The sequence below is a fragment of the Tursiops truncatus genome, chromosome 6 (assembly GCF_011762595.2).
Source record: "Tursiops truncatus isolate mTurTru1 chromosome 6, mTurTru1.mat.Y, whole genome shotgun sequence".
NCBI lineage: Eukaryota > Metazoa > Chordata > Mammalia > Artiodactyla > Delphinidae > Tursiops > Tursiops truncatus.
This window is the reverse complement of record NC_047039.1, coordinates 107,308,285-107,321,789: the sequence shown is the minus strand read 5'-3', so window position 1 is coordinate 107,321,789 and position 13,505 is coordinate 107,308,285. Positions and strand designations below refer to the sequence as shown.

Genomic DNA, 13,505 nt, shown 5'->3' with positions numbered 1-13,505 from the left:
AAGAAAAGAAATTTAAATGTTTCCACTGTACACCTTCCTTCTCTCTCCTTCTGGCTTTGGTAGACAAAACAAACCAAAACAAACCAGTGTAGCTGGCGGCAGCCTCTCAGTAGAATCTGCTTTGCTTGTGTCGGGCGAGTTGAGTCTGAAATAGTACCACCTCCACCAGCTTTTCTTTCCTTCTTCCATTCCTCCTCCTCCCCCACCATCTCCCAGCCCCGGCTTTCCTTAGCTAGGGCTAAAAACCATCCTCAGTCCCTCAGTTTCCACTCCTAGACTCAGTGGAAAGAATTTGCATTAATTATTGGCTTGTCCCTTTCCAGAAACAAATATGCCAAGCCTCAAATCTAAAACTCATAACAAAAGGAAATTCTAAAAATAATGATGATCTCTCTGTCATTCTGATCACTTCCCTCCCCCTCCTGGAGAAGTTTTCTTTCTGTTCTACAAGAAGAACCACTGCAGGAAGAGGGAAATATTAGTCCTACATCAGTGAACAGAGCAAGATATCACTTATTATTAATGTGTACGTGCATATCTGCTTTCTTCCCTGCCCTCATGGCAATTTTGTGAGGCTACATTGAACAAGTCAAAGGATGCAGAGCAATCCACTTGCAGATGCAATGAGTCACCACGGTTCTATCTCCCAACACTTCCACTGGAGTTTCCAAGGAACATGAACAACTAGACAGAATTTATTCTGAAAAATGCCTATTAGTTGCCTTTTACTTATTATGTACAACCTGTAGGCACTACCACTGGGTCTCACTGTCATGGCCGGCGGCCCAGGACAACGGGGCCAAGGCTGGGGATGTGTTGGGCTGACCGTGCTCATGTGCCAGGCCTGTGTGACTGAGCTGAGCTTGGACATTACCGGGGACTTCAGCAGGGCTTTGGCAGCAATATGAGCTAAAGAGGGATGAGAGGAAGTAGAGGGAAAGCAAATAAAAATAGGATTAATTCTATCATATCTCAAATGTCAAGAGATGGTAATGTAGCAGTCATTCCTAGGGCTTAGAATCAACAAAGACACAGTATTTTGGCTTTTTATCTTAACTTGCAAGTTTTTATACCTAAAGCAAATTTCTCAGAGGATTCACTAACTATAATTCTTCTAATTCCTTTATTATCAATGGGTGGTAGGAAGTTTCCCTCATTTCATAGACTACCTGAGGAAAGGGAAGATAGTTCCAAAGTCAAGAATTCTCTGAGAATGCGTCCATCCATTACTGCAATGGATGGAGAGAGAAGAGGGAAAAATACAACACAGTGGGTCTAAGAATCTAGCAACGCAAAACAACCACAACATGCCAGTCAACCGTAACATTTGGTTTGAGGGTCATTTTAAGTCCAGTGAGGCTGACCAACAGCTTGCTAGTGGGAGGGTTCACACAGGCTCAGGATACGTGTAAAGTGGGAGCGGATCATGGAAGGCTTGAAGGCAGGAGAAGGCTCCTCCCCTTCCTGGAACACGATGGTGACGATGTCATTTCCAATGTGGCGCTTCCTTTCTACCTGGACGCAAACATACAACACGTCCCTTGAGAAGTTTGCTCACACACGATACATTCACAGAGTTAAAGCACTAACTCAGCACGACAAACCCCAACGCTCACAGAGCCCGGAGCTTCAGTATCTTTGTCTCCTTGCCTCCCAAATTTCACCAGCCCATCTCCTGGCTTCCCTAGCCATCTCCTCCCCTCCTCTCCCAATTCAGGCCTGCATTTCCTCTTGACTACCCTCCCTCAGGAGCCTCCTTAACAGCCTCCTCGCCTCCGTTCTCTCCCACTTTACTGCTCTGATTGGGTTCACCTTCACTCCTGCCTCATCTCCTTAGTCTGACATTCAAGGCCACCAGACCAGAGGCATTGCATCAGAATTCCCTAGGGACGGGGCTCAAACATGTATATTTAAAAATATAAATAAATGCCTTCGCTAGTTCTGAAGCATATACTTGGCGAGAACAATGGCCCTACCTAATCTGATCCCAGCTGACCTTTCCAAAATGATCTCCTAGACCTGTGGTCAGTGAATCTTTTCTGTACAGGCCCAGACAGTAAATATTTTTGGGTTTGTAGATCGTACTGTCTCTTTACAACCATGTAGCTGTGCTGTCGTGACAGAAAAGCAGCTATAGACAATATATAAATCAGCGGGCATGGCTGTGTTCCAGTAACACTTTATTTAACAAGCAGTACGCTGCATCCGGCCCATGGGCCATAGTTTGCCAACCCCTGTCCAAGACCTTTGCCTAACCGGCCAAACAGAATGAGTCACTGTACTCCATGGATCCCTTGTGTGTCCCCTATTCTATACAGTAAGCTCCCGAGAACAGGATCCCTATCTGATTCATATTAGATATTATTCTCATTTTGCAAATAAGGAAACTAAGGTTTAGAGATGTTCTAACAATTTCAATTCAATTCAGTTCAAAAAGATTTTTGGCAATTGTTTCTTTGATATGACACAAAAAGCACAGCCAATGAAAGAAAAAAATACACAAATTCGACTACATCAAAATTTAAAACTTTTGTACACTAAAGGATGCTATCAACAAAGTGAAAAGGCAGCCCAAAGAATGGGAGAAATATTTGCAAATCATATATCCAATAACATATATAAAGAGCTCCTACAACTCAACAACAAAAATACAAATAATGTGATTAAAAAATAGGCACAGTACTTGAATACACAATTCTTTAAAGAAGATATACAGATGTATAATAAACATACAAAAAGATGCTCAATATATTAATTATTAGGGAAGTGCAAATCAAAAGCACAGTTAGATACCGCTTCACACCCATTAGGATAGCTATTTTAAAAAAAGAAAATAACAAGTGTTGTTACAAATGTGGAAAAATTGGAACTTATGCATTGCTGGTGGGAAAGTAAAATATAGCCACTGCTGTGGAAAATGTTATGGTGGTTCCTCAAAAAACTAAACATAGAATTACCATGTGATCCAGCAATTCCACTTCTGGGTATATACTCCAAAAATTGAAAGCAGGGACTCAAATAAATATTTGTACACCAATGTTCTTAGTGGAAGTATTCATAATAGCCAAAAGGTGGAAATAACCCAAACATCCACCAGTGGATGAATGGATAAAGAAAATGTGGTATAAACATACAATGGAATATTATTCAACCTTAAAAAGGAAGGAAATTCTGACACATGGTACAACATGGATGAGCCTTGAGGACACTGTGCTCAGTGAAATAAGCCAGACACAAAGGGAAATGTTGTTTGATTCCACTTATATGAGATTCCTAGAATGGTCAAATTCATAAAGACAGAGAGGAGGATGGTGGTTGGGATGGTGGCTGGGGGAGGGAGAAATGTAGATTTATTGATTAATGGGTACAGAGTTTCAGTTTGGGAAGATGATAAAGTTCTGGAGATGGATGGTGGTGATGACTGCACAACACTGTACTTAATGTAATTAATGCCACTGAACTGTACACTTAAAAGTGGTTAAAATTGTAAATTTTATGTTAAAATAAAAATAAGTAATTTTTGATGTATCAACTGATGAGTGGATAAACAAAATGTGGTAGGTATCTAAAAAATGGGAAATTATTCAGCAATAAAAAGAGATGAGATACAGATACAGGCTACAGCATGGATGAAACTTGAAAACATGCTAAGTGCAAGAAGCTAGTTACAAAAGACCACATATTATGTGATTTCATTTATACGAAGTGTCCAGAATAAGCAAATCAAGAGAGAAAGCAGACTGATAGTTACCAGAGACTGGGCAGTGGTGGAGTGGGGAGTGATGGCTAAGAGAGGGGTTTCTCTTTGGGGTAAGAAAATATTCTAGAATTGACCCTGGTGATAGTTGAATAACCTTGTGAACATACTGAAGTGGGCAAATTGTATGGTATATGAATACTATCTCAATAAAGCTTATATATATATATTTTATTATTTTTTTAAGATTAATTAATTTTTATACAGCAGGTTCTCATTAGTTATCTATTTTATACATATTAGTGTATATATGTCAATCCCAATCTCGCAATTCATCCCACCACCGCCCCCCCGCCTTCCCCGCTTTCTCCCCATGGTGTCCGTACGTTTGTTTTCTACATCTGTGTCTCTATTTCTGCCTTGCAAACTGGTTCATCTGTACCATTTTTCTAGATTCCACATATATGCATTAATATACAATATTTGTTTTTCTCTTTCTGACTTACTTCCCTCTGTATGACAGTCTCTAGGTCCATCCACATCTCTACAAATGATCCAGTTTCATTCCTTTTTATGGCTGAGTAATATTCCATTGAATATACGTACCACATCTTCTTTATCCATTAGTTATAGTAAATATAACAAACAAGTGTACTAAATAATACACATAACGTTAGGCAGTAACACGTGCAATGGAGGAAAGAGAGCCACGCAGGGGCCTGGGGGCGCTGGGAGAGGGTGGGTTGCAGCTTTAAATTCAGCCAGGGGTTCAGTTTAACAGCTGACATTTGGGTAGATCTGGGGGCAGTGAGTGAGTCAGCCACAGTATACCTGGTAGGAGAGAGTTCTAGGCAGAAAGAAGGGCAACGCCAAGACCATGACATGGGACAGTATCTGGTGACCCTGGGGAACAGGAAAGGAAGCCAATATGACTGGGAGGGAGGAAATAAGAAGAGTAGTGGGCGATGGGACCAGAGAAGGAACAGAGGTCACGCAGAGCCTTGCAGGCCACTCTAAGGATATGGCTTTGACTCTGAGTGAAGCAGGAGCCACTGTTTAGGAAGAGACTGACGTGCATTTTAAAGGATCACTCTGGCTGGAGGACTGAGAAACAGTCTATCAGGCACCAGGGTAAAAGCAGGGAGGCCAGAGAGGAAGCTACTGCAATAATCCAACAAGAGGTGATGGGACTCAGAGCTGTGTGGTAACAGAATTGTGAGGAGAGGTTAGGTGTCAGCTGAAGGTCGAGCCAACAGGATTTCCTGACAGATTGAAAATGGGATGAGACAGAGAGGGGTCAAGAATGACTCCAGAGTCATTTTGCCCCAGAAACTGGAAGAACAGAATAGCCATCAACAGAGATAAGAAAGACTGCAGGAGGAACAGGTCTGGAGGAGAGTTGGAGTTCAGCTTTGGAAAGACTAGGTCTGAGATGTTGAGCCCAGGGGAGGTGTCGAGAACGCTGCATATCTGGTCTGGAGTTCCCGCGAGGGTTGGCTGGAGCTGTAAGTTTGAGTGTCAGTGGCATATAAAAGCTATTCAGAACCATAAGACTGGAGGAGATCATAAAGGGACGAATGAGTGTAGAAAGAGAAGGGAGCCGAGAACCGAGCCCTGGGGCTGGCGGCACACACGGGGTGTCCAAGATCATAGAGCTAGCTCGTGGCGGAGCTAGGGCTTGGCCCAGATCCGGCTGATCACAGAGCCTGTGCTTTCATCTGGTCCTAGGTGCTGCTGTCGGGGTCTGGAATGCTGGGAGACTGGATGTTAGGGGTGCAGACATCACGGGACGTTAGGGAGAAGATGAGTCTCAGAGAGCCAAATAACTACACCCCCTCCCCTGCCTGCATTGTGGTTTGGTCTGGTGATGGAGGAGAGAGATGAAGGAGTTAATTGTAATACCAGAACCTACAAAATCTTTGTGAAAGCTTGTTTCTTTACATCAGATTTGGGAATGTGGCTTGGACTGTTCCACTAGCATTCTAGATGCTAGGAGGTCAAAAAGCCACCAAGATTATATGAGCCACATTGGCCTCTGACTTTTTTTTTTTTTTTTTTGCGGTATGCGGGCCTCTCACCGTTGTGGCCTGTCCCGTTGCGGAGCACAGGCTCCGGACGCGCAGGCTCAGCGGCCATGGCTCACGGGCCCAGCCGCTCCGCGGCATGTGGGATCTTCCCGGACCGGGGCACGAACCCGTGTCCCCTGCATCGGCAGGCGGACTCTCAACCACTGCGCCACCAGGGAAGCCCTGGCCTCTGACTTTTGACCATTACCCTAGCCCCCCAAGACACCATGACAGGTTCAGAAGGAGGCTTGCAGTTAGTGGTCCTTCTCTGCTCTCCCACAATCAGGCACCAATAAGGTTCACTGTCACTGTGCATTTCTTTGACTCTTCCCACCTGCTTTATCTTCCTGGTAATAGAGACAAGTTTTCTACTTGTGATTTTCTTCATATCTACTGATGCTGGGCAAGTGGAGGACACTAGCACTACCCATGGAGCTGGCCAGGATGTTGAGCACACCAGAGTCCATCTGGGAATATTTCAGTTCTCCTGGTAAATGCGTTACGTCTTAATATGCTAACAGCCCCCTCAAAAAGATAAGATTAACGACTTAGGACTTCCCTGGTGGTGCAATGCTTAAGAATCTGCCTGCCAGTGCAGGGGACACGGGTTTGAGCCCTGGCCTGGGAAGATCCCACATGCAGCAGAGCAACAAAGCCCATGCGCCACAACTACTGAGCCTGCGCTCTAGAGCCTGTGAGCCACAACTACCGAGCCAGCGTGCCACAACTACTGAAGGCCGCGCGCCTATAGCCTGTGCTCCGCAACAAGAGAAGCCACTGCAATGAGAAGCCCACATGCCGCAACGAAAAGTAGGCCCAGCTCGCCGCAACTAGAGAAAGCCCGTGCACAGCAACGAGGACCCAACACAGCCAAAAACAAATTAAATTAAAAGAAAAAAGATTAAAGACTTGGGTTGGGTGAAGGTTGAACTGTCACATTGCTTCCTCCTGTCTCTGGCTAATGCCCTTATCTGTCACAGGACGTGGGCAATGTTGGTGAATGTACAGGGCTGAAAATGTCGGACAGAGTTGGGGGAGGAGGAGGATTGTAAAATACTTCAGTGGAAGTTTTTCGCTATTATTGTTGAGATGTAAGAGGTCAACACAATTCATGACGATTGGGAAGGCCAGCTTGGTTTCTCTTCTCCATGTGATCCCAAGATCCTAAGAGCTTCAGCTCCTAAGAGGTAGAGACAGCCTGGTAGCACTAACATAGGTCACCTCAACCACACGAGGGAAGACGCCTTGCAGAAAGTAACTCTTAGCCACTTAAGCAGGTTTCCTGGGCTGAGGCACTTCCTGCTTCCGCCTGTCCTTTACAAGTTAGCCTTCTAAAATCAGAACAAGCTTAAAACCTCCAATGGGTCTCCACTGCCTATAAGACAATTCACTAGCTCCTTATTCCAGGCCCCAAACCACCAGACAGAACGAGCTCTTCCTGACCTCCCCTCACCCCCCACTATGTCCCCAAAGCACCGCTATGTTTCAAGACAACACCGCCGTGTTTTAGCCCAATGATCTGCATTGTGTCTTTCCCCCTCACTGAAGTCTTACTGAAATATGGATTATAAGTGTTCAGAAAAAAGCCCCTTTAGCCCATCACATACCCTCTCTAGGTTCGTATTTTTCACAAATCTTTGCTGAATAACTGTCCATTCATGTTGGTGATATTTACTTATACAGATGCCTTCAGTGTGTAAAAAAAGGGACAAGAATCTAATAAAAAGGTAAATGGAACCCCCCAAATCCTTCAAAAACCAGCAGCATGTATCACTGTTATATCTAGATTTCATCGAACTGGCAAGTTTTCTCCTGGAAGTGGCTAATCTCTGGGGTGGGTGAGGAGTGTTCTCAGGTAGCTTTTTCCCCGACAGGGCACAGGCCATGTAGATGCTCAGTGTTAACCTCCTGCACTAACCTGAAAAAACACTTGCAACCATTCCTCAGGAAACATAGTGTTACATCTTGGAAAAATCTCATTCTGATAAGACACAAGGCACATGGACAGAAGTCACAGAGAAGAGGCCACGTATATGCAAGATAGTCCCTCAGGAGTGTAGAAAACCACACTCACACAAAGGCGCACACGCACACACACACACACACACACACACACACACATCCACACAGACGTGTACATGCACCACTGCCTCTGATCCTTTATTTCCTGATCAGTGAGGGTAGTTCTTCCTACAGCTTGTTGAAAGTTCAAATAAACAGACTGTAACAACATCCCCAAAACTGGTGCCTGAAGTTCAGCTCATGTATTAACATCCGTAGTCTCTAATTCTATGAAGTCATAGCTATGCTTTCTCCACACTGAGGTCACTGACTATTGAATGGTTTGCGTGTTCACACGTACCTGCTGTTTGTTCTCTTTGGAATATGGCAACATGGTGGAAACATGAAACATGATCTCATGCCCTTGGTAGATGGTATAAACAGAATGCATCCCTGTGGTGTCATCTGTAAAATACAATATACATTAGTGAGCACAGAGAATTCTGAGGCCATAAGGAAACAGTCTTTACTTGCAGACTAGAGGAATACAGCACAGTTAGTACATCCCAAAGACCCTATGATTATCCACCTGAGTGGAAGCAACAGTATGGAACCCCCTCCAACTGATGCAAGGCTCCTGCCCACACAGGGGGACCTCTTCACCCCCGTCTAAGCTCGCTTGCTGTCTGATTCATGCCTTGCCTTGGAGCAGAGGAGATCATGAGAAGTCTGGGCTCAAAAGGAGAGTATGTTACAATTCCTTGCCTTCTAGTACTGCTGGTGTTCAGGACAAAATGAACACAAGATGACATACACACAGCTATCATGTCCATAAAACAAAAGGAACTATATCCCTGGCAGCATTGTATAGTGATTCAAAGCATGTGCTTTGGAATTAGACTTGGGTTCGAGTTCTCATTAGCTATGTTCCTTTTGACACATTACCTTGCCTTCTCTGAGCCTCAGTTTCTTAATTTGAAAATGGGGATGAAAACAGTGTCTAACTGCTAGGGATGTCTATCAGATCACACTGGAAAAGGGCAGTGAGGATGATGGACTTGCAGGTACTCCAGGAGTCACCACAGGCACACAGAGCTCGTCAGGGGGGCAGGAGCAGGGGGGAGCTGAGGCCTGACAACTGGGACCGAATACTTCATCCCTGCATCTGCCAGTTAAGTTACTCACAGGGCAGCTCTCACAAATCGCCTAACCTTTCTGTATTCAGAATCGGTGACACGACTCAACGTGGGCGAGACGGGGCCCCCAGAGGGTCAGGGTACCTGATTTGAAGCCTATCGAATTTAGGCTAAATGAGCCTCATGTCACCTGCCTGGCTTACATCAAGGACTGGCCGTGAAGAGCAAATAAAATGACAGAAGTAAAAGTACAGGAAAAAAACTAGAAATGCTGTACAGTTATGAGATAGCATACCCCACCTTGGGTATAAATTCAAATTCAGATGAGGCTGACTAACAAAAGTTATACAAATCACAGCAGAAGGGATCAGGAGGCAACCTTACTTTTGGTGTCCAGACCTCCACGGTAGCCTGTCCAGCCCTTGAGAGTGATTGTGTCACCCAGGAGATTTAAAAATTTTTGAAAAGCGTCACTTCCGATTTCTGTAAGAAGAGGTCAAATGTGAAGAAAGTACAGTGTCCACAAGTCCCCGTTTTCTAACTATGCAGTGAAATCCCTTGAAAATTAACTAGGCTCCGCCGACATGTGCAGCAGGCAAACAGAATGAGAAGTCGTGCTTCCCTCTTCTCGGAGACTGTACAGGAGGGTCACAGTTCCCAGAATCCGAGGAAAGGAAAACTACAGAATTAGACTAACCAAGCTGAGCGCTGCCAGACTGGGGTCACAAGGGTCTAGTGTTGCAAAATGAAAACATCCTTACTGCTCCCATTGATAAGAAACAGGTCCTTAATATGAAAAGTGTGAAATAACAGGAAATAGGACCATTTTGTAATTCTCTCAAGCATAAAAATCCCAGAGAAAAGTCACCTCTTTGCTCCTGAGATTATGTAGAATGAAATTCTTCAAATCCCCATGTAATTTTCTAGTTAGACTGTATCCCTGGTGCCAGTAATTCGGTGACCAATAAATATTTGCCAGATGAAGGAAACTGGGCAACTTCTTTCCTATAAAATTTACCCTGAAAATTCACCCTTCAACTTCATAAAACTACTGGCTGTTTCTTTGCATTAAAAACTCCAACGCAACAGGCAAGTTCAGCTGGGATCATCTAAATTGCAATGAGGCGGGGCCGGGTGTCAGAAGAAAGGAGACACTCACCATTGCTGAACATGTCATCATCTGTGAGCTGCCCATCTTTGGCAAAAAGAACCCCAAACTTGAAATTCACAGAGCCCTTACAATGAAACAACAAAAGGTGCTGAATTTAGTTTTCTCATCAAAGCATACACAGTTAAGAGACGTGCTAGTCGTTATTCAGGAATACTACAGTGACCTGAATGACTACTTGGTGGATTACTTCCTCCCCTCCACCTCAATTTTGACCAATATTAACAACAATCATTCCTTGATTTTTATAGCTTACAGAGGAAACTGTGCTTTTCTGTGAGTTCATTTGAAATGTCACTACTAATAGCGTCTGCAGGATGCCAGGTCCATTGTGCAGCAAAACAGTGCTCAAAATAAATAGCCCACAGGAACTCACAGGACTGGCACCATCCTCTGATCAGCCCAGCAGCAGCAGTCTGGAACCTGGAGAGCTCAGTGTAATTCAAAATTTAACACAACAATCTGAGGCTGATATCTCGAGGACTCCTTTAGAAATAGAAACGGAAACTGTAGGCAACGTATTCTAAAAGCTCAGTTGCCCCAATTCCTAAAGCTATTTAATCTCAAGAAGTCATAAAACAGATGTGGGGAGAAAAAGGCAATCAAGAAGTAGTTAGTACAAATGTTCAGTCTACTATCCTCAACTTTAAATGCTGGGTTAAAATCAGACTCTGTGGGAATGATAAATACCAAATGCAAGATAACAGCTTCCACAGGGAAGAGAGAGGAATGGGATCAGGGAGCTCAACTGTATTTTTAATATATATATTTTTTCTTAAATTGGGTAATAGGGTTATAGGTCTTCATTATATTGTTGTCTATACATTTTTGTGTTCCTGAAGTATTTCATAATTTTAAAAAATCTGAGGTTGGAAAAGAATCAACCCTTGCAAGGCTGTTTGATGGGGGAATTCTCAGGGGTCAGTTAAGGGGCAAAGAACAAAGGTGATTAAAACATTGCCAGTGGGTCAGAGTGGGGAATCAAGGCAGAATGCCTGAATTCAGGACAGCTGGATCTGGGAGAATTAAGACTGAAAATCCAAAGGTCTACGGCTGTACTTCTAAACATTCTTCTGCCCCCGATACACCTGAGGGACAGATGCATACCCATCAGTAGTAGTAATTTTCTATCTGGTGGTTTCCTCTACGGAGTGAGGAAGACGGAGGCGGCTCCCAGGCTGTTCCCTCCACCCGGGGCTCCTCCACAGCTCCTTCTACAGAAGCTCTTGCCCACCATGCGGGTCTCAACTCAAACGTCAATTTCCAGAGAGGCCTTCCCTGATCTCCCAACACACTCCCGCATTGTTATTCTCCGTCCCGGCAGCTTATTTATTTTCTTAATAGCACTATTCACACTCTGTAATTCTTTTTATTGAGCTTGCATATTTGTCCGTTTCTCCCACTAGAACTTAAGTCCTGTGAAGGAGGGAAGGTACACATCTTATTTTCCGTGGAATCTCCAGGACCCACCACTGTGCTGGGTATATTGGAGAGGGTTAATAAATATTCATGGCATAATTGTATGCGTAATAAATGAGAAAAGAAACACAAGTGGTCAGATACAACTTATTTTTCACAAGCTGCTTCCAAATGATCACCTCTTCATCACAAACACGTTTTTGGTAAATTTCTTGGGATTTTGTCAAGGATTTCTGTCCACTTCAGGGTTCTATGATTTTTGTAGCTCTTCTTTCTCTCCCTTGGGAATGTGACAGCAATCACATGTCTCTGAGACTCTGGCACCGCTTCCACTCTCAGTGGTCCCTTAACAAGCACCTACAGTAGTCTGGGGTCTGACAGATGACCCTATTAGAATAACAGTGCAGAGACTAAAGCAGTGGTTCTCAAACTTGACCAGGCATCAGTATCACCTGGAAGGCTTGTTAAAATAAAGATTGCTGGCCCCATTCCCAGGGTCTCCAATTCCACAGGTCTGGGGTAGGGTCCAAGAATTTGTATTTCTGATAAGTCCACAGGTGACATTTATGCTGCTGGCCCAGGGGCCCCACTTTGAGAACCACAGGACTAGAGGAACCAGCCAGCAGACGGTCAGGAGGCCCAGGATCAGGTCCAGCTGAGCTGACAGCTAGCAAGCCAAGGGCAGAAAGACTGGGTCAGTGACTGGAGCGATGAGCCATGAGCCATGAACTAACAGCCTGTTCGAACCAGAAGGGACCCTCTGGTCCACTGAATCCATAGCTTTCATTTTACAGAAAGGACAACTGAAGCCCAGGGAAGACGAGACTTGCTCAAGGCTGGTACTAAGTGGATGGCAGGACTGGGGCTGGAAGTCGGGTCTCCTGACTTTCAGTCCAGTGCTCTTTCCAACGCAGTGGCAGAGTCTTCTCAGGATGGTTTTGAGTTGAGTGAAGCTAAGAGTTACAAGCAGAAATGGGACCCTCTGCTGCCTGATCACTGGCTGAAGCTTTAAAAAGCTTTGTTGGGGCAGCTCTGTGACTGGCATCAGTACCCTTGCTGAGGGTACTCACCCACTTCAGGGGGAGGCTCCAGAAAGACTGGTGTGGCAAGGCCTTGATAAGTACTTGAAATTCCTTACGGGGTCTCATTTTGGTAATTTTGTTTCCCGGGCTTCCCAAATGATGTCAATGAATAACAGAGTTTTCGCCTATCTCCAGAAATCAGGGCATCGCTGAACAGATGCATTATAAGTTTTGAGGAGATAGTTTTTAGGAGGGGCTATTTGAGGAGGGCATCATTTGATTTGGGGCTACCTGACCACCACGGGTCATATTTTAACGAAGTGTTGAGCCTAACGTCACCAGTGCTTCATGAGGCTGGCTGCCACTTGGGGGATGGGAGGGAGTGCTCAAAGTCCCGACCACACCTGGGCCCCTGGAGGGAGGTGACTGGTGGAGGGAATCTGTGGGAACTGGTTTTCTTGGAACTTCAGTCCTGCTCAGACACTCACCATAGAGATGAGGTCATATTTGTAATGCCTACTTGTATGGGACTTAAAACTTTTAAGTTCTAAATTTCCTGAGACAAAACTCAACATGATTATAACCAACGTATAGTCACATTCTTGGGAATTAATAGTATGCGAGGAATTATATTTCTTCTGAAGAAAGTGAAGTATACGGGGGAGACTAACGTCCCATTGATTCCAGAAGACTCTTTTGGAATCAAGAAATGATGTCCTGATTCAAAACTGGACGCCCCCGGTTCCTTGTTACTCTTATTTAGGCAATGTCTCCATATTTCTGTGATTCACATGTTCCTACACATCTGTCACCCTCTCCACGTGTGTTTACTTGGGATGCCATGTTCTCTCCTGGCAGGGGCAGGGGGCGCTCTCTACACAGTGGACAAATAAAACTTGGGTTTCAGGACACCAAACAACACTTTACCAAATAGTTAACCTTTCAGAAACATCACTAGTATTGTTTACTAATTTTTTCCCTGCCCATCTTTGCAGC

General features: G+C 44.5%; 1 protein-coding gene across 1 annotated transcript in view; it reads right to left on the bottom strand.

Annotated features, from left to right (window-relative positions):
- The window catches only part of GARNL3 (GTPase activating Rap/RanGAP domain like 3), a 153,684-nt gene that overhangs the window by 38,635 nt on the left and 101,544 nt on the right, over window positions 1-13,505 (bottom strand). Inside the window, exons 10-13 of the mRNA XM_019949205.3 lie at window positions 10,060-10,135; window positions 9,285-9,383; window positions 8,126-8,229; window positions 1,407-1,515 (exon numbers count right to left, since the gene is read on the bottom strand). Coding sequence (XP_019804764.2) covers window positions 1,407-1,515; window positions 8,126-8,229; window positions 9,285-9,383; window positions 10,060-10,135 — 388 coding nt within the window. The remainder of the gene's footprint in view (window positions 1-1,406; window positions 1,516-8,125; window positions 8,230-9,284; window positions 9,384-10,059; window positions 10,136-13,505) is intronic.